Here is a 20,964-nt window from a genome sequence, read left to right on the forward strand (position 1 = left end):
TATTCTAGATATACAACATGCATTAACACCCCCCCCCCCTTTTTTTTTTTTTGGTTTTTCGAGACAGGGTTTCTCTGTGGCTTTGGAGCCTGTCCTGGAACTAGCTCTGTAGACCAGGCTGGTCTTGAACTCACAGAGATCCGCCTACCTCTGCCTCCCGAGTGCTGGGATTAAAGGCGTGCGCCACCATCGCCCAGCTTTTTTTTTTTTTTTTTTTTGGCTTTTCAAGACAGGGTTTCTCTGTAGCTTTGAAGTCTATCCTGGAACTAGCTCTTATAGACTGGGCTGGCCTCAGACTCACAGAGATCTGCCTGCCTCCTGAGTGCTGGGATTAAAGGCTTGCGCCACGCCACCATCACCCAGCGTGAACCCTTTCAACACTTTCTATTATCCCATTTTAAATTATTTATCATTATCATCACTGTGTGTGCACACATGCATGTATGCATATGTGTGTGATATGTGATACGAAAGTCAGAAGACCACTCTGGGAAGTGAAGTCTCTTCTGCCATGGTGGGTTCAGGGGATCTAAGTTAGGTTGTCAGGCTTGCGCGGCAAGTGCTGCCCACTATCCTGTATTATACTCAAGGAAACTGAAGAGGAAAGCCAAGAATGTCCAAACTGAGATATTAGAAACTGTATCCTATTCCTTTTTTTCTTATTCTGGAAATTTTCAAGTATGAAAAAAAAAAGTCGCAGTGATACAATCACCAAACATGTATAGTCGAGTCTGTTTCTGTGTTTTTATTTTATACCTCGGTTAAATGTTAACACCTTGCTGCGTTCAGGCTCAGGTTTTCTTTGTATATTTTTTCGGTTACATTTATTTATTATTTGTGTGTATGTACAAGTGCATTTATGTGCTACAGTGTACATGTGGAGGTCAGAGGGCCACTTGTGGGAATTGGTTTGCTTTCCTCATTTGAGTTCTAGGGATACAACAGGGTCATCAGATTTGGAGGTAAGCACCTTTACCAGATGAGCCATCTTGCTGGTCCAAGGTCAGATTTCCTAAATAAAGTATGCATATAAAGGATGAAAGAAGCCAGGCATGGTGGCACGAACTAATCCCAGCATTCAGGGGACAGAGGCAGGCAGATCTCTGAGTTCAGGATAGCCAGGGCTACACAGTGAAATGTTGTCTCAGGAGGAGAAAAATAAGATTAAAGAAAATGCAGCTAGTGGCAGTACACATGTGTAATCCCAGTACTTGGGAGGGTGAAGCAAAAGGAGAAAGGAAGGAGCAAAGAAGGAAGAAAGAAAGGAGCAAAGGAGGGAAAAGAAAGGAAAGGAGAAAACGCACAGGTTACAGAGTTGGCAAAGAGTTTGCTGCACAAGCTTGAGGACTTGAGTTCAGATCCCCCAGCATCCCTAAAAAGTCTAACATCGTGTCATGGACCTGTAATCACAGCTCTGAAGGGCAGAGACAAGGGGAATCTTGGGAGCGTGCTGGCCAGCTAATTTAGCTGCATCACTGAGCTTCAGGTTCAGTGAGAGACACTCTCAAAAGAGTGGAGATGCCAGGCATGGTGGTACACGCCTTTAATCCCAGCTCTAGGGCAACAGAGGCAGGCAAATTTCTGTGAGTTTGGGACCAGCCTGATCTACATACTGAGTTCTAGGTCACCCAGAACCACATACTGAGGCTCTGTCTCAAGAAAAAAAAAAGTGAAGAGCAATAAAGAACACCTCTGGCCTCTACATGTACATGCATAGGCAAGTGTACCTACACATAATCACACACACTCACACACACACACACACACACACACACACACACACACAGCAAATACATACTGTTATGTGGAAAATGTTTGAATTCAACAAGAAAATAAAAGAAAACCAAAACAAAGTAACTTTATCAGGTAACTGTAATTTGTCTATTAAATTAGCAACCACAAATCTAATTTGAAAAGCCAGTGCTGGCAGACAAGGAAACAGTTCACGCCCTGTGGATACTGCTGGTGACACCACAGTCTGCCTCAAGCCTTCTGAGGAACAATCTTGTTTTGCATATAATAACTATAAAACTTTTCACAGCCTTGGATCCAATTAGAAAATAATAGAGAAAAGGCTTTTTATTGGCTAGGGAAATGGCAGGACCCAAGTTCAAATTCCCATACTCACAAAAAAAGTCAGGCATGGCTGCAAACACACCTGTAGCCCTAGCACTACTTGGGGTGCAGACAATCCATGGGGCTTTTTGGCTGCCAGCCTAGCTCCAGATCCAGTGGAGAAACCCAATGTCCTCCTCTGGCCTCTAGATATCTACATGGACATACACAGCAACACATGACCAACATGTATATGTATATACAAAAAAAAACCAAAAGAAAGAGTGAAAAGGATGGGAGGAAGGTACATAGGAAAAGACAGGAAGGATGAATGAATTTCAGTCTGGCCTGGTAATGTAAGCCTGTTATCCCCGTTACTGAGAAGGCCTGACTTCCATAGTGAGTAAAAAGCAGCTACCTTGGGTAATTTAGTAGAGGGTATTTCAAATTTTTTAAAAAGTAAGAAAAGGGTTGAGTATCTGGCTTAGTGGTAGAGCATTTGACTATTGTGGGTGCTGCCCTACATTCAATTCTCAGTATAAAAAAAAGAAAAATAAATTTCTACTACACACACATACACACAAACTATTAACAATAAATAGGCATCTCAAGTTCTACAAACAAGAATTAACTTTTCACCACTGTGCACATCGATATGATTCTAGATTACTGAGTAATATAAAATGATGAGCATATATGATCTGTTCTAGTGAGTGGTGGTGTACAGTAGTCTGTCCTGGCCTACACAGCAGACTCTTCTGTATTTGAATCCCAGTGCTGCCAACCTTAAACTTTGCAAAACTTCCCTTCTACAAATGGACTTGAATCCATCTCAGTCCTGCTTTTGATGTGTGCTCTTTTATGGGACAGGACGAGTAGTTAAGGATCAAACCCAAAGCCTTTCATGAATGTTGACTGTTGGGCTCCACCACTAAGCTATGCCCCCAGCTTGAGGTGTATACTTTTTGGTTCTTTGGTTTTGTTTGTTTGTTTTGTTTTTCAAGACAGGGTTTCTCTGGGCAGCTTTGGTGCCTGTCCTGGAACTAGCTGTTGTAGATCAGGCTGGCCTCAAACTCACAGAGATCGGCCTGCCTCTGCCTCCTGAGTGCTGGGATTAAAGGTGTGAGCTACCACCGCCCGCCCAGCGAGGTGAAAATTCTTTTTTTTTTTTTTGGATTTTTCGAGACAGGGTTTCTCCGTAGCTTTTGGTTCCTGTCCTGGAACTCCCTTTGTAGACCAGGCTGGCCTCGAACTCACAGAGATCCGCCTGTCTCTGCCTCCTGAGTGCTGGGATTAAAGGCGTGCGCCACCACCGCCCAGCTGAGGTGAAAATTCTTTAACATGGTAGACAATGAGGACTACTGAGAACTCAAGAACAATGGCAATGGGTTTTTTGATCCTACTGCATGTACTGGCTTTGTGGGAGCCTAGGCAGTTTGGATGCTCACCTTAGGAGACCTGGATGGAGGTGGGTGGTCCTTGGACTTCCCACAGGGCAGGGAACCCTGATTGCTCTTTGGGCTGACAAGGGAGGGGGACTTGGTCGGGGGAGGGGGAGGGAAATGGGAGGCAGTGGCGGGGAGGAGGCAGAAATCTTTAATAAATAAATAAAAAGGAAAAAGATGAAAAAAGAGCTGATTGGAAAGCAAGCTCCTGAGTCAGACTGCCTGAGCTCACAGTGCAGTGCTGTCATCTGATGGATTAACGGAATGAACCTCTTAACATTCTAGTTCTAATTTGTGTGTCTAAATGAAATATATTTACTCTATGACTAAAAATACAATCTACCCCACTAAGTTCTTGAAAGCTGAAATGGGATGATGTCTGCAGAGGCCTTAACATAAGTGCCTCACATGCAGGCTGCTCCCACAGATATCAGTACTTCATACCCTGCAATTGCTGGGTTCTAGAGTCGCCGCTCACTACATTCTGAAGTAGTGCAGAGGTCAGCCAGGTGTAATGGTGTAAGGCTGGTTGGTGCCTTGTGCTTCAAAGTAAGACAATACCGCCAGGCGGTGGTGGCGCACGCCTTTAATCCCAGCACTCGGGAAGCAGAGGCAGGTGGATCTCTGTGAGTTCGAGACCAGCCTGGTCTACAAGAGCTAGTTCCAGGACAGGCTCCAAAACCACAGAGAAACCCTGTCTCGAAAAACCAAAAAAAAAAAAAAAAAAGACAATACCAACCATTACTTTCACTAGTGTGGAGTCAACTGCTTACTAAAAATAGCAGATGCTATTTAAAATTTGCCATTTTGGGGAACTGGAAAGGTGGATCAGTAGTTAAGAGCACTGGCTGCTTTTCCAGAAGACTCTGATTCAATTCCCAGCTCTCACAAGGCAGTTTGTAACTGTCTGTAACTCCAGTTCCAGGAAATCTGGAGCCCTCACACAGACATACATACATGCATGCAAAACGCAAATGCACATAAAATAAATTTTTATTTTTTAAAATTGCCATTTTGTGTAATCACTGTAAGAACCTTACAAGGCAAGAGCAATTATTAAGAAATAAAAACATAAATGAGCTCAAAGAGATCTATGTACATCAGGTGTAGAAGAAAGTGCCCAGGGCTGGAGAGATGGCTCAGTGGTTAAGAGCACTAGCTGAGTTCAATTCCCAGCAACCACATGGTGGCTCACAACCATCTGTAATGAGATCTGGCGCCCTCTTCTGGCGTGTGGGCATACATGGAGGCAGAATGTTGTATACATAATAAATAAATGAAATCTAAAAAAAAAAAAGAAAAAGAAAGTGCCCAGTGTTTGGTGGATCCCAACTACAAATATTCTAAGTGAACTGTCCCTACACCCTACACACTTGCAACGACAGACACATCTAAAACTTAGTGGCCATGAAGACTCCCTTGTTTTTTAAGTGGCAGCAGGAAGACCAACTCCCAGCAATACTTTTAAAGTCTGCTTTGTTTTGTTGTGGCACCAGGGATTGAAAAGGGGCCTCATGTGTATGAGGCAAACATCCAACCACTGAGCTAATCCCTGTAGCCATTCATTTCCCATGTGATTCCTCCCCAGCCCCCTGAAGGAACCAGACCATGTACCAAGTGTCACTTAGGCACTGGCACCAGCAATTGCTTACCTGGAGGAGATAGAGAAGTCCTGGGGCAAACAAGGTGACTGGGTACAGAGACTGGTATGTTGCTAAAGCAAGAAAAATAGCACTGAGGAAAACGCTGCCTGTGAAAAGAAACAAAGGTGTAGAATAACCCAGCCTCATCAATCAAGATCTCACACAACACCAAACTCCTAACTGCCCAATTACCTGCCAAGTGCTCCTCATATGCAAGGTACTGTGCAAACCCAAACAATAAATACTTGGCTTTGATCCCATGAAAGGAAACCACGGAAGTCAAAATCAACCTGCATTGTCACAGACATGTTTCTTAAGAATTTTTCATATCCAGATTGATTTTTACAAAACCTTAACCCAAAGATTTAGAAAGAGATAACATCTATTAACATCCATGTTTGAGGCACCAAGTTCTTTAACCTGAAACTACTGTTCATGATAATCAGAGCTATGAAACCCAGCCCTCTGGATATCACAACAGCTCATCACTCTGAAATACCTCTATCTTGACTGTTTCTTCTTTTCCAAATAAAAACATATTATTGATGCTTTATTTTTAGGCCTCACTTTGTAGCCTAAGCTGACATCAACCTTGTAGCAATCCTTTTGCCTAAGTCCTCCAAGTGCTGGGGTAACAAACATAAACCATCAAATCCAGCTAAGAGTACATTCCTTTCATTAATGAGGCTACTCCCTACAGAAATAGACCACTAGGGAGTCATTAAGCATGTAATGAAAGAATCTGTGATGCTGTGAAAAGATATGATACCTTGTTAAGTGACATTTTAAGCGATATGGCTTATACCATCAGACTCAGCTTGTCTGTTTTCTTTAAAAACTTTAAAAATGAACATAGCCAGGTAGTGGTAGCACACACCTTTGATCCCAGCACTCAGGAGGCAGAGGCAGGTGGATCTCTGAGTTCAAGGACAGCCTGATCTACAAAGAGAAACTCTATGACCAAAAAAAACAGGGGGAAAAAAAAAACCAATGGCAACAGCTATTCCCTTTCAGATGTTTTAAGACAACTAGGTACCTTTATATCAAGGTGAGAGGTTTCGATACAGGCTTCAACGTGACCTAGAAATCAGCTGAATATAATGGTTCAAAGCGCGTGTCTCATATGATTATGGTTTATAAAACAATAAAACTCATGGTCACTCTCCTGAGTGTAGAATCAACTCATTACTAAAAATAACAGAAATCTTCTCACTTGTGTTTCACAAGAAGAGAAACCCCTCACTCTTCTCAAACCGAGGAAGTTCACACCTTTCTCAAGCTCCAGGTCCTTCACTCACTCCTCTGTTTACTTGATTGCAATCTCACCATCCCCCCAAGTCAATGTCACCATCCCCCCAAGTCAATCTCACTATCCCCCAAGTCAATGTCACCATCCCCCCAAGTCAATCTCACTATCCCCCAAGTCAATCTCACCATCCCCCCAAGTCAATCTCACTATCCCCCAAGTCAATGTCACCATCCCCCCAAGTCAATGTCACCATCCCCCCTAGTCAAATCTCACCACCCCCAAGTCAATCTCACCATCCCCCTAGTCAATCTCACCATCCCCCCTAGTCAATCTCACCATCCCCCCCTAGTCAAATCTCACCACCCCCAAGTCAATCTCACCATCCCCCCTAGTCAATCTCACCATCCCCCCAAGTCAATCTCACCATCCCCCCTAGTCAATCTCACCACCCCCCCAAGTCAATCTCACCATCCCCCCAAGTCAATCTCACCATCCCCCCTAGTCAATCTCACCATCTCCCCAAGTCAATCTCACCATCCCCCCAAGTCAATCTCACCACCACCACCCCAAGTCAATCTCACCATCCCCTCAAGCAGTCTATATACTTGAAACATACAGGAGTCGCCTTGGGGAAGAGAAAAGGCTAGGGACATACATGTGTGATAGAATTAGAAGGGGATGGGCAGTGGGGAGAGGGGGAGGGAAATGGGAGGCGGGGAGGAGGCAGAAATTTTTAATAAAAAATAAAAAGAAGGGGCTGGAGAGATGGCTCAGTGGTTAAGAGCATTGCCTGCTCTTCCAAAGGTCCTGAGTTCAATTCCCGGCAACCACATGGTGGCTCACAACCATCTGTAATGGGGTCTGCTGCCCTCTTCTGGTCTGCAGACATACACACAGACAGAATATTGTATACTGTATACATAATAAATAAATAAATATTTAAAAAAAATAAATAAATAAAAAGAAAAAAAAGAATTAGAAGGGGATTATGACAGGCATGGAAAATAGTTTAAAGAAGGTGGGAAATGTAGTAACAAAATGCATGCTTTAAAAAGCATAGGGGGGTACTAAGTGGGGAAGAAGGGGAACAAGCTGGAGGAGAGAAACGTCATGATGAAACCCTTATGTTATATGTTACTCTTAAAAATAGGTTCTTTTGCTGGGCGGCGGTGGCACACGCCTTTAATCCCAGCACTCGGGAGGCAGAGGCAGAGGCAGGCGGATCTCTGTGAGACCAGCCTGGTCTACAAGAGCTAGTTCCAGTACAGGCTCCAAAACCACGGAGAAACCCTGTCTCGAAAAACCCAAAAAAAAAAAGGTTCTTTTTTTAAAAGATGAAAAAGTAGAAAAAAAAGAACTCCAAACAATCCATTCTTCAAACCAAGACACTACAGACTAAGAACCATCGCGGTGGACAGTGCAGTAAGTAGAATGGCAGAGAAAGAAGAGTTGGACGCAAAGGACAAAGAGCAGAATTCCTGGAACAAGGCTGTCCCACTGCTGCAGTGAGTGACGGACAAAATCTGAAATTCAGGTACTTGCTACAACTGAGCAAAGACAGGGACAGGCCTAGCCAAGTCCCGACACCAGGGGAGGCCTCCTCCTACCTACTGAGCTGTACAGATCTGGAACTGGAACCAGGTCACCCTAAGAAAGGGAGGTGGCACCGTGGGAAAGGTGCTTTGCTTAGCTCAAAGCAAAAGTAGGCTCGGGATTCCTTGAATAACAATTTGTGGGAGATTGGCTAAGAGTGTGGAAATGCTAGAGAGAATTTCTTATTTCACCTGCTGTGAGAGCAGGGAGGGTACAGCTCCAACTCCTTCAATCAGACAGCTGAGGTGAAAACACATGACCTTCACCTCCCCCCCTGCCCCAGGAGACACCAGAGAGTGGAGGAAACAGTTACCTCCTGCCCTAATTGCGTACGATCAATAAATACTTGTCTGGAACAGCTGTCCATAAGGCCCAGAGAGGAAAAAGGCTAGCAGAGGGGTAGACAGAGGTGAGAAATGTCTTAGAAAATGTGCGCTGCAGAGAAGGAGAAAGCATTCTGCCTTCATTTTTATTATGAATGAATTAATTTAGAGACATGGTCTCTCTACATAGCCCTGGCCGTCCTAGAATTCACTATGTAGACCAGCTTGTCCTTAAACTCACAGATATCCTCCTGCCTCTGACTCCTGGGTGCTAGGATTAAAGGCATCTGCCACCACACCCAGCCCTTGGATGATATCTTAAATATCGTTTTTTTATTAGTATTAGGGATTATAAACCAGGACCTTGCTAGGCAAGTGCTCTACCACTGAGCTACATTCCCAGTGCCTAGATGGAAATCTTAAGAAGGGAGAATCTGTCCCACCAAGCTGTCTATTAAAAAGTGGCATCAAGTCCAGCTGGGTACCTCAGCCCCACATTTCCTCTTTTTTTTTTTTTTTGGTTTTTCGAGACAGGGTTTCTCTGTGGTTTTGGAGCCTATCCTGGAACTAGCTCTTGTAGACCAGGCTGGTCTCGAACTCACAGAGATCCACCTGCCTCTGCCTCCCGAGTGCTGGGATTAAAGGCGTGCGCCACCACCGCCCGGCTCCCACATTTCCTCTTACTCCAGTGCGCAAGCCCAGATTCACCTCTGAAGGAAGTCAGCTCTTGCTCTCAACTATCACCAGTGTTCACAGTCTCTTTCTTCTTGGCTCCTCCTTCTAAAACAGTGACTCATGTACAAAGACCCAGTCAGGTATGACAGTACACAACTAAACATTGCAGGATGTCAGGAGCTCAAGGACACCTTTGGCTTAGATGAGACCAGCCTGGGCTACATGAGATCCTGTCTCAAAAACAAAAAACAAAACAAACAGAAGAAACAGTCTTTTCCCATTGCTGCTATGTCATGTGGTAGCAGGGGCTCAAGTGCAATTCAAGATTGGACTCCACCCGTAACTCATGGGGTTGTAATGGGCATCCATACTGCTTTACAACAAGAAGTACTGAAAACCACTCTCAACCACAATGTCCTACCATGTGGAATTCTCAGAGTTGCCAAAGCCTTAGACAAGTGCCAAGCCTATCTTTGTGTGCTTGCTTCCAGTTGTGTATGTCAAATTGGTGGAGACTCATTGTCCCGAGACTCACACAAATTTGATGACAGCAAGAGACTAGGGGAATGGGTGGGCCTCTGTAAAATTAATCAAGAGGGGAACCCCATAAGGAGGTTGGCTGCAGTTGTGTAGTGGTCAAGGACTATGGCAAAGAATCTCTAGCCAATAACATCACTGAAGAGTTTCTCAAATGCAGGAAATGAACAAATAAACCTGGCTCATTAAAAATGACACAAAACCAAACAGACTTCTGAATGTCACACCTTATCAGTCAGATTAAGTTCAAACTCCAAGAGCAAACAAGATCCTCAGTATCTTCGTTTTGTCTCTTCGGCTTTCCTGTTCACCCTTGCCTACACATCCCGCCTTCCGCCACAACACCCACCACACAGGCTCTCCCACTCAGGCTCCTCCTCCTGACTGAGCTTGTCCTGTCACCTCCAGCAGCATGTGGAACACGAGCAGAGGTAACAAAAGAAGCCACAGCTAACACTGATTGCTCAGTTACTAGGTGACATGCAAGTGTAGTGTCTACCTCAAGAATGTGCCAGACTCAAAGAGGCCCTGAGGAAACATCACAACAGACTTGGGAAAGAACTACCTTTAGCTCATTTTCCTGTGACATACTAAATGTCATAAAATCACATATTTTATTCATTCTACCAGTAAAGAAACCAAGGCACAGAAGCAAGTTTAAGAAACTTGAAGCCGGGCGGTGATGGCGCACGCCTTTAATCCCAGCACTCGGGAGGCAGAGGCGGGCAGATCTCTGTGAGTTCGAGACCAGCCTGGTCTATAAGAGCTAGTTCCAGGACAGGCTCCAAAGCCACAGAGAAACCCTGTCTCAAAAAAAAAAAAAAAAAAGAAAGAAACTTGAGTTGCCCAACTGCCCTAGTCCATACTTTTAACTCTTGCTAAGCAGCCTAGTCTGCTGTCTTCTAGCAATGCCGGTTTGCCCTTTCTTCCCTATCTGTTTTAGGAATTTCTCAAGGGCAATAATTCTTACTTTTGAATCTCTTCCACCTTTTGCAGCACACGTGATGAACGCATAACTGAATAAATGAACATCATTCAACAATACACAGGAAATCCTTTTAAAAAGTACATAGCTGGGTGTGATGGCATGCCTTTAATCCCAGCACTCAGGAGCAGAAGCAGGCAGATCTCTGAGTTCGAGGCCAGCCTAGTCTAAAGGTGTGAGTTCCAAGACAGCCAGGGCTACACAGAGAAACCCTGGTTCAGGGGGTGAAAAAAAAAAAAGACAGACAGACAGAAAGAAAAACAAACACATCAGAGGGGGAAAAAAAGACAGACATAAAGAAAACAAGCACGTCAAAGGAAAAAAAAGACAGTCAGAAAGAAAGAAAAACAAGCACGTCTTGAGGAAGACCTCCCAGAGCATTAGAGAGGGTAATGTGGCCTGAGGAAGGCATAACACAAGCCTGACATTAGAATGGATCAAATCACCCAGAGGAGCAGTTGAGGCTCACAATGCCAGGGGCATGGCAATGGCTGACACCTGAATTCTGGGGTAGAAACACAGTGCTACCCTAGCCAGTGGCCTGGGGACAGGCATGGATGGGCACACACAACCTAAACAGAAGTAAGAGAACATATGGAGGTACAGAAAGACTTAGGAGGAACTGCTAAGTTGTGCAGAAATCTAAAAGGGGTAAGAAGAATGAAGAAGGCATTGAGTTGGGAAGAAAAGTGATTGGCACAGGGACAGGGAAGATGAAAAGAAGGAAAAGGTTACTAAATATTTTAGACAAACTGTGCAATAGGCAAACACTGCCGGAGTTTGCGCTGTGTCAAACATGCTGGGTGTCAGGGAGACCGTGACTCAGTTCATGTCCTCACAGCGCTCCCGGTAAACAATACAAAATATAAGACAGAAGTACAGTGGAAACAGACAAGCCCATCAGGGCTACACCTGAGTTTGGAACAGTGAGGAGGAGAGACCCAGCATCTAAGGAAAATAGCATTGGCAAAGCGGGAGGGTGAGGGTGAACGGTGTCCTAAGAACAGGGGGATGTTAACTAACACAACAAGGCAAATGGGGAGGCTGGAAGGAGGAGCTAGGAGAATGGGCACGGGGGGGGGGGGGGGGTCTATAGGACAGGAAAGGGAAATGGAGGCTGGGGAAATCAAGTTCAACTGATTCTCAGCTAACTAGTGAGTTCAAGGTCAGTCTAGGGTACCTAAGATTCTGTCTCAAGATGACAAACAAAGCAATAACAAAAAGAAAAACATGTGAACATGAGGATGAAGACAAATGAAATTTTTCAAAATAATGAGTTTCAGAACCCAGAATGAGAGGCAGAAAGTTACCAGCATCCACAAGAGACACTTCACTCCCTTTTTTTCTTTTGATTCAGGGTCTCATACAGCTCAGACTGGCCTTGGGCTTGCGATGCACTTGATGACCTTGAATCTCTAATCTTCCTTTCTCTATTTTCCAAATGCTAGGACTTCAGGCATAGGCCACCAACTCTAGTTTATGCATTCATTGTTAAGGATTATATCAGCTAGGCAAGCACCCCACCAAATGTGCTACATTCCTGGCCCATTTATATATATATATATATATATATATATATATATATATTTTTTTTTTTTTTTTTTTTTGGTGTGTAGAGCTAATATACTCTTTTGGTTTTTGATTTTTTTTTTCCCCCGAGACAGGGTTTCTCTGTAGCTTTGGAGGCTGTCCTGGAACTAGCTCTTATAGACCTGGCTGGCCTCGAACTCAGAGATCCACCTGCCTCTGCCTCCTGAGTGCTGGGATTAAAGGCATGCGCCACCACCACCACCTGGTTTTGCTAATATACTTGAGTAAAAGTTACAATCTTCCATCTAAAGTCTCAACAAGCAGGCAGAGATCAGAGCATAGGGTTTAGTTCCACAAATAATCAAAAGTAAATACCTACCAGACTACAACTGAAATAATGGCTAACTAGGGGGAACTGTGCCAAAAAGGATATGAGTTTTACCCCCAAATAAAACAATTTACTAGTATTTGCGAGCACAGCCCATAGAAGCACTAGGTTTCATGAGCAAAACTTCACCTTTGGCCTCGTCACAGAAACATTAGGATACATTAGCTAAGTTGATATGGGCACTGGTTGCCATATCAGGGAACGGCATTACCCAATCTAACTCAGAATATGTTTTCCAACTCTCTGTATCAGGGTGGGGGCCAAAACAAGCCTCTGCAAGAAGGTGCCGCTAGGGACTGCACCTTCATGATGGCCTGGGTGGGTGGCACAACAGCAGGGCAGAGCAGGAAAGAGACATAGGAACGAAACAAGGAAAAGCCAGGGGACTGACTCAGCATATGGTGTGGTGACATTCTGTTTGTGTTTTAAGAAAGATCAGAATGCAGAGTTAAATCATGAGAAGCCTGGCAGTGGTGGCACACACAAAGTCAGGTGGAGCTCTGCTAGTTCAAGGATACCCTGGGCAGTAAGAAACTGCTCCAGTCTAAAGGAGAAACAGAGCTCACACAAAGGTGATCCCAGCACTTGGAATCAGGTGCCTTTAAGCCCAACAGTAGGGAGGTGGAGACAGGAGTGAAGGGCTGGGAGGCGACAAGAGCTCAGTGCAGTCTGAGGAAACAGTCAGTTTGAGGCAGTCTGAGGACAGGAGCAGCCCTTTGATCTGAGCACTGATAAGGTAAGAACTCTAGTAGCTGGCTGCTCTGCTCCTCTAATCCTTCAGCTTTCACACCTGATAGCTGACTCCGGGTTTTTATTGTTGGGAGCAATTAGAGTTTGTGCTACACCATGGACTTACCAAGGAATACACAGATCAGAGATTGGGTCACAGACAGTGACCTGTCTCAGGACAGACTGCCAGCGGGACAGACTGGATTCTGACCAAAAGAGCTGAGGTCCCATGAGACTATCAGAAAAGAAAATTGCACCAGCATCAGAGGCAACAGGAGGCGGAGGAGCAGCCAGGGACGAAGCTCAGTGCATTTACATCCCTTGGCACCTGTGCTCTCTCAACAGTGCAAGTCTGTGTGAAGGCAGTCCAGCCAAACCAGGGATGATGGAACTCTGAGCACCTGCTCTGTCCCAGACAGACGTGAGCATGCCCCGTGCTCTAAAACAGGCCTTTTAGTCACGACTACCGTCCAGTCTTACAGACGAGGAAAAGGAAGGTGAATGGACAGTTTCCCTCCAGACCCACTGTTTCACCACACCATCTAGATCTCAGCCTCTATCTGAACCGTAATAGACAGAAGTCAGTGCGAGACACAAGAAAGGGAAGTATCCCATCTTTAGCGTTAGCATTCATGTACTGCAAGTGTGAAGCACAGAAACAAAGGTTGAGGAATGACAAACTGATTCAGTTTTACCCAATATTACGGGCATTACTATTATAGTGGAAGAGTCAACGCGGTTCAGAGATGTGGCTAAGACAGAATTCTTCAAATATTTTAATAGATTAGGAACACTGTGATAGTCTCTATTTATAGCGGACAACAGTGGAAAACAAATGTCCAGCAACGGAAAGAGCCAGGCTGCAGAACAAATGTGTGCGACATGGATGGGTGGAGTGGGAAGGCTTGCTTTTTCTCTGGTGCTTTTTCTCTTAGATTGCTTTTATTCCTACAAACGCTTGAACCACTTCTAATTTTTAAAATTAAAATTAAAGGTATAAAGAAAATGACAAGTGTGTGTTTAATGTCTGTATTACTTTAGAAAGTACACCAGCACACACAATTTATGCAGTGTTGGGAATTGGAACCAGGGCTTTGTGCATGCTAGGAAAGTGCTCTACCAAGTGAGCTACATCCCCAGCCCTTTGCGTGACTTTAGGATAGGCTCTCAAAAGTAGAATAAGCCAGGTATTATAGTGCATGCCTTTAGTACCAGCACTCAGGAAGCAGAGGCAGGCAGATGTCTATGGAGTTCAAGGCCAGCCTGGTCTACATAGTAAGTTCCAGAACAACCAGAGCTACACAGAAACTCTGTCTCAAGAAAAATAAATAAATAAATAAATAAAAATACAAACATTTTAAGACTATTGATAAATGCCTCCCAGAAGGGTCATACAAACGTGTTAAGTCAACTGGCAATGTTCATAATGGAACATGTTACTACTATTTTTATTATTATTATTATTATTTTACCTGAATAGAGGTCTTATGATGTCCAAGTTAAGCCTTCAGAATTTGAGTTCAAGGGACCCTTCTTGCTCAGCCTTCCAAGTGACTGGGATATGTATCACCATTAGTGCTGAAAATGTCACTTTTGTTTTTAGCACTGATGGTGACACATATCCCAGCTACTTAGAAGGCTGAGCAAGAAGGGCAGTCGGGTGATGGTGGTGCATATCTTAATCCCAGCACTCGAGAGGCAGAGGCAGGTGAATTTCTGTGAGTTCAGGGCCAGCCTGGTCTACAAGGGCCAGTTCCAGGACAGCTAGGATTCTTACACAGAGAAAACCTGTCTCAAAAATAGAAGTGCTTGTTGCAAAATGGCCACAACCTTCAGAACAAGAAAATTCAAGTTATACAATACGAGTATTTTTTTAAGCACTGGAGACTGAAGCTAGGGGCTTTATGCACTGAGCTACATACCTGGCTGTAATATTATAAATAACCCAACAAATTAAACTAAAAGGCCTAAAGAAAAAACAACCTAAGAAATTTAGAAGAAACAATGTCTTACAAAGAGCTAAGTCATTCTTTTGTGCTTCCCTGCAAAAGGTCAGTACATTGTACATAAACAGTTCCATGATACATGATGTCACATGACTACTTCTCTTGATCTTACAAATGATTAAGCAATAGTGTTTGGAAATAAGCATTCTTATGATAGGGATATTTTATAAGAATATAAATTTAGCAAAAACTTTAAGAAATCATGAGGGCAGTAGCACAATGATTCCCCTGGTTGTAAATGCAAAAAATTAATACAAATGACAAAGCTAATTGTAGTAGTATTTAATTAGCTAAATATTAGGAAATTACCTAATATTAAATTGATTACAAATGTTCTAAGCTGGGCATGGTGGTTGAAACATACATATAATGCCAACACTTGGAATCAAGAGACCCAGGCTGGTCTGGCCTACATCCTGAGTTTGAAGTCTATCTGGGTTACATATCAAAACCTTTTCTCAAAAAGGGGGAGGGGTTGTAGAGATGGCTCAGTGGTTAAGAGAACTTGCTGCTCTTCCAGAAGATCTACGTTCAATTTCCAGCACCCACAGCCATCTTTAACTCCAGCTCCAAGGACCCAACACTCTGAAGCATAGCCCCCACATGCATATATACATAATTAAAAATTAAATCTAAAAAAGAATCTACATATATTCATTCACACAATGGAATAGTATTCAAAAAAACAGGAAGATTTGGACTGGTCAAAGTGGCACACACTTTTAATCCTAGCATTCAGGAGACAGAGGCAGATGGTGAGTTTGAGGCCAGCCTGATGAAGAGATCAAGCTTGAGATCAGGGTTAAAAAGAGATGGCTCAGAGGTTAAGAGCACTGGCTGCTTTTCCAGAGGTCCTGAGTTCAATTCCCAGCAACCACATGGTGGCTCACAACCATCTGTACTGAGATCTGGCGCCCTGCTCTGGCGTGAGGGCATACATAGAGGCAGAATGTTGTATACATAATAAATAAATATTAAAAAAAAGTGAGGCTCAGCCTCACAGAAAAAACCAAACAAACAAACTCAGACTGGTGAGATAGCTCAGCAGCTACAGCACATGGCACAGTGCCTGACTGCATGAGTTCAATCCCCAGGGCACACAGTGGAAGGTGAAAATCAAATCCCAAAGTTGTTTTCTTACCTCCGCAAGTATGCTGTGGCATGCATGTACACGCTCACACACACTCAGACACATAATCAACACAATTTTATAAAAACAAAATAAAGCCCAGCTTACATCTGGATATGATCATCTGAGCACTTAGAAAACTACAAAAAGAAGACTGTAAGTTTAAGACCAACCTAGACAGCACGGCAGACTCTCTCTCTAAAACAAACTACAGTAATGTGAAGGAGAACGGCTCCCATACAGGCTCATAGTTTTGATTACTTGATCCCCAGTTGGTAGAACTGATTGAGAAGATTAGGAGGTGTGGCCTTGTTGGGGTAGGTATGTCTCTGGGAGCTGGCTTGGAGGTTTCATTTTTTTATTTTTATTTTTTTTTGGTTTTTTGAGACAGGGTTTCTCTGTGGCTTTGGAGCCTGTCCTGGAACTAGCTCTGTAGACCAGGCTGGTCTCGAACTCACAGAGATCCGCCTGCCTCTGCCTCCCAAGTGCTGGGATTAAAGGCCTGCGCCACCACCGCCCGGCCTTGGAGGTTTCAAAAGACTCATGTCACTCCCAGTATGTTCTCTGCTTCTGTTTGTGGGTTTAGATATGAGTTCTCAACAGCTGGTCCATGCTGTCATAATCCTGCCATGATGATGATGGACTCTTACCGTCTGGAACTGCAAACCTCAAATAAACCCTTTCTTCTATAAGTTGCCTTGGCCACAGTGTTTTGTCACAGCAATAAAAAAGGAACTAATGCAAAAAAAAAAAACCACAGAAAAATGTTGATATATATATGGGATCATGTTACTAGCTGGCTTCAGATCTCCATCCCTCCCTATGTCCAGGCTTTCTGTCAATTTTACAGTACCTTACCATGGTGGACAAGATAAGTCACCTCACCTTTTCTGATTATTTATTTTTGCTTTGCTTTGTTTTGTTTTGGGGTTATGGTCTCACCGTCACTCAAGCTGGCCTAGAACTCACTATTACAGATAAGGCTGTCGTTTAATTTGTGGCAATCCTCCTGCCTCTGATTCCTGGGTGCTAAAATTACAGGCACATGTAACCACAACTGGCCCATGTATTATATTTTGATCAACGAGATATTAATATATATGATGCAACCAGAAACTTTAAAATTCCATGCCTGGCCCAGAGGTTGGTGTTATATGCCCTTAACCTCAGCACTCAGGAGCAGAAGCAGGCAAATTTCTTGACTTAGAGGCCAGCCCAGTCTACAGAGTGAGCTCCAGGATAACTAGGGCTATTACACAGAAAAACTCTGTCTCAAAACACCAAAAAGAAAGAAAAAAAAAAGTCACCTCTTTGCGTATGATGTCTAGTATGCTTCTCCCATTCTTAGAGGAACAACATGCTTAAATTAGGCCCCCGATGCAGGAGGATGACAGCCCTGTAGCAGGGGGCCTACCTAGATTAGTAAACCCAGCTTGCTCCTGAAGGCATAAATGAGTCAGTGAAACTGGTACAATGACTAGTCATGTCCACACAGACCAGCTGGTCTCTAGCTTATAAGAAAGTGTGACCTGAGTTCATTTTGTGGTTGTTTTAAGTAACTGGGTTTTGGAGTGGTTTGTTAAATAACCTTTTGTTTTGTTTTATATTTTGAGACAGGAAGGGTCTCACTCTGTAGCTCTGTCTGTCCCGGAACTCACTACTAGACCAGTCTGGCCTTAAAGTCACAGAGCTCCACCCACCTCTACTCCTCAATTACCGGGATTAAAGACTGCACCACCACGACTGGCCGGAATATTTTTGTGGCAATGGTTATTATATATAATATCTAAAAGTCTGAAAGAAGAATGGGAGAAACTGTAAAATATGGCCCATATGTGAATGGAAAAAACATGGTTAAAATGGCAGATTGATCACTTGTTCTGGTCTTCATTTATCTCTTTGAAATGACAGTACATAAGTACCAGAATTAAGCAACCAAGAACAGATTTTAACAAAAATATTTTCTTAAAGTTTTAACCTTTGTTTTTATTTTATGTGTATGGATGCTCTGCCTGCACGTATGTCTGTGTACCATGTGTGAACAGTACTTGTAAAGGCTAGAAGAGAACACTGGATCCCTTAGGGCTAGAGTTACAGATGGTTGAGATGTTTGAGATGCCACGTGTGTGCTACCCAGGTAGAGCTCTTTGAGTTCAAGGTTATGCTGGTCTGCAGAGCCAGTTCCAGGTCTGCCAGGGATACACAGTGAGACCCTGTCTCAAAACAAACAAGCAAAATGGTTCAATGGTAAAGGTACTTGTGAAAGTACAATGACCCAAATCCTATCTTAGAATCCAGAAAAAGGTAGGAGAGCTGGGTAATAGTGGCGCAAGCCTTTAATCCCAGAATTTGGGAGGCAGAGGCAGGTGAGTTTGAGGCTTGCCTGGTTCAAGGCTACACAGAGAAACTGTCTCCTGTCTCAAAAAAAAAAAAAGGGTAGGAGGCAAGAACTAACTACAGAGCTGTCTTCTGCCCTACACACATGGACCATGGCATATGCATCCCCATGAACACACAAAGTATTGCTCCAAAAAAGCTGAACTAACCAGAAGTGATGGCACAAGCCTGTTACACCAGCACTAGGGAGGTGGTGGCAGGAGCTTGTAGTCAAAACAAAACAGCCTGGCTCAAAACAACAACAAAGGCTGGCCTTGACACTATACAGTAGTTCTACTTAAAGTCACCTAACCTGAGAGAAGAGAACAGCTGACCTAGGGTTATGCACGACTGACATTCTCATTATAATTCTTTTGAAACATTTTTTTTTTTTTTTGGTTTTTTTGAGACAGGGTTTCTCTGTGGTTTTGGAGCCTGTCCTGGAACTAGCTCTGTAGACCAGGCTGGTCTCGAACTCACAGAGATCCGCCTGCTTCTGCCTCCCAAGTGCTGGGATTAAAGGCGTGCGCCACCACCGCCCGGCATGAAACATTTTTTAAAAGACTATGTCAACAGTGATTCTCTGAGTAATAGATATTTTAGGACTAACCTTTTTTTTTCTCGGCTTAGCTCCATTTTCTAAAAGATTATTAATAAAAAATAACCTTTTATTATTTGTGTGTAATTTCTAAAAAAAATTGTATTTTTTTCTTTCTTTTTGAGTCAAATTCTTGCTATACAACATAGGCTGGCCTTGAATTCCTTATCCTCTTGGCTTAACCTCCCAATTGTTGGGATTATAGGTATGTGCTACCATGTGCAGTTTATGCTGTTTAAAAGAAAAGAAAAGAAAAATCTGGAACACAGGTGTAACAAAGTCCTGCCTATTTTATACTCTTCTTGGACGCCTTACCTTTCATTGTGGTCAAAATGAAGAAAGCAATGAGGGTGTTGTTGATGGCGCAGGTAGACTTGGCAACACAAGACAGGATCGTATAGGGATTCAGGAGGTAGCTGGGGAAAACACACATATTTGTCATTAGTAAACCTGATCAATGGACCAGAGAATCCTGGTCACCACAGCCATGACGTTCAACTCATTTACAAAAAGAAAGAAACTCCTTAAAAATGAGTTATCCAAATACAAGAGGCTAGAGGGGCTTGGTGTCGGTGAGCAAAGGCACTCGACATTACGCTATGGGCACATTCAAAGCTGTCACATTTCCATATAATAATAACAAAGATCCTATAAATTAACAAAAACATTCCAGTTTTCGTTTCATTTTTATTTTTTTATTTTTTATTTTTTTTTGGTTTTTCAAGACAGGGTTTCTCTGTGGCTTTGGAGCCTGTCCTGGAACTAGCTCTGTAGACCAGGCTGGTCTCGAACTCACAGAGATCCGCCTGCCTCTGCCTCCCTAGTGCTGGGATTAAAGGCCTGTGCCACTACCACAGGCCAGGCTTTTTGTTTTGTTTTTGAGACAGGGTCTCCACAGCACAAACCGGCCTTGAACTCTAAGCATCTGGGAATGACCCTCCAGCTTCCACTCCCGAGTGCTGGGAGGACAGGTGGACCATCTGGCCCAGGAGCATTATCTTACTTTTGCATACAAGGAAACTGAGATTCAGTTATTAACTTGCCCAAGTTTTTTGTTTTTAAATATTTATTTATTTATTATGTATACAATGTTCTGTGTGTATCCCTGCAGGCCAGGAGAGGGCACCAGACCTCATTACAGATGGTTGTGAGCCACCATGTGGTTGCTGGGAATTGAACTCAGGACCTCTGGAAGAGCAGGCAATGCTCTTAACCGCTGAGCCATCTCTCCAGCCCAACTTGCCCAAGTTTTTACAAGCTATTAAATATATGCAAAAATCTTCCTAGTTCTAAAGCCAACATTCTCTCTGTTGTTCTTTTTTAAAAATGCTGCAAGATCCCCGTGGCAGTAGGCAGCAGAAATACTGTAGGTCCCAAATGGTGGTGGCGGGCCATGTGGTGGCAGGCAGCAGGCCCTGGGAGCAGCCAGTCCCAGGCAGAAATGGCTGCTGGTCCCAGAGCAGCGGCCTGAGCGGTGGCGGCAGGCAGCGGGCCCTGGGAGCAGCCAGTCCCAGGCAGAGACGGCTGCTGGTCTCAGAGCAGTGGTAGCGGGCCATGTGGCAGCAGGCAGTGGGCCCCAGGCAGAGATGGCTGCTGGTCCCCGAGCAATGGCTGGTTCCAGGCAGGGAGACACATGGCGGGCGGGCAGAAGACAGAAACATGGATAGACACGACATGCAGGGTGAGGTTGAATGTTTTATTCA

The 20,964-nt window shown here is 43.8% G+C and overlaps 1 protein-coding gene and 1 pseudogene across 1 annotated transcript in view; one reads left to right on the forward strand and one right to left on the reverse strand.

Annotated features, from left to right (window-relative positions):
- Positions 1-20,964, reverse strand: part of Pigu (phosphatidylinositol glycan anchor biosynthesis class U) — an 83,527-nt gene that overhangs the window by 34,480 nt on the left and 28,083 nt on the right. Inside the window, exons 6-7 of the mRNA XM_075962654.1 lie at positions 19,577-19,677; positions 5,153-5,250 (exon numbers count right to left, since the gene is read on the reverse strand). Of these exons, the coding sequence (XP_075818769.1) occupies positions 5,153-5,250; positions 19,577-19,677 (199 nt within the window). The remainder of the gene's footprint in view (positions 1-5,152; positions 5,251-19,576; positions 19,678-20,964) is intronic.
- On the forward strand, positions 9,329-9,687 carry LOC142845146 (small ribosomal subunit protein eS12-like; annotated as a pseudogene).

Source organism: Microtus pennsylvanicus, chromosome 2, assembly GCF_037038515.1.
Source record: "Microtus pennsylvanicus isolate mMicPen1 chromosome 2, mMicPen1.hap1, whole genome shotgun sequence".
NCBI lineage: Eukaryota > Metazoa > Chordata > Mammalia > Rodentia > Cricetidae > Microtus > Microtus pennsylvanicus.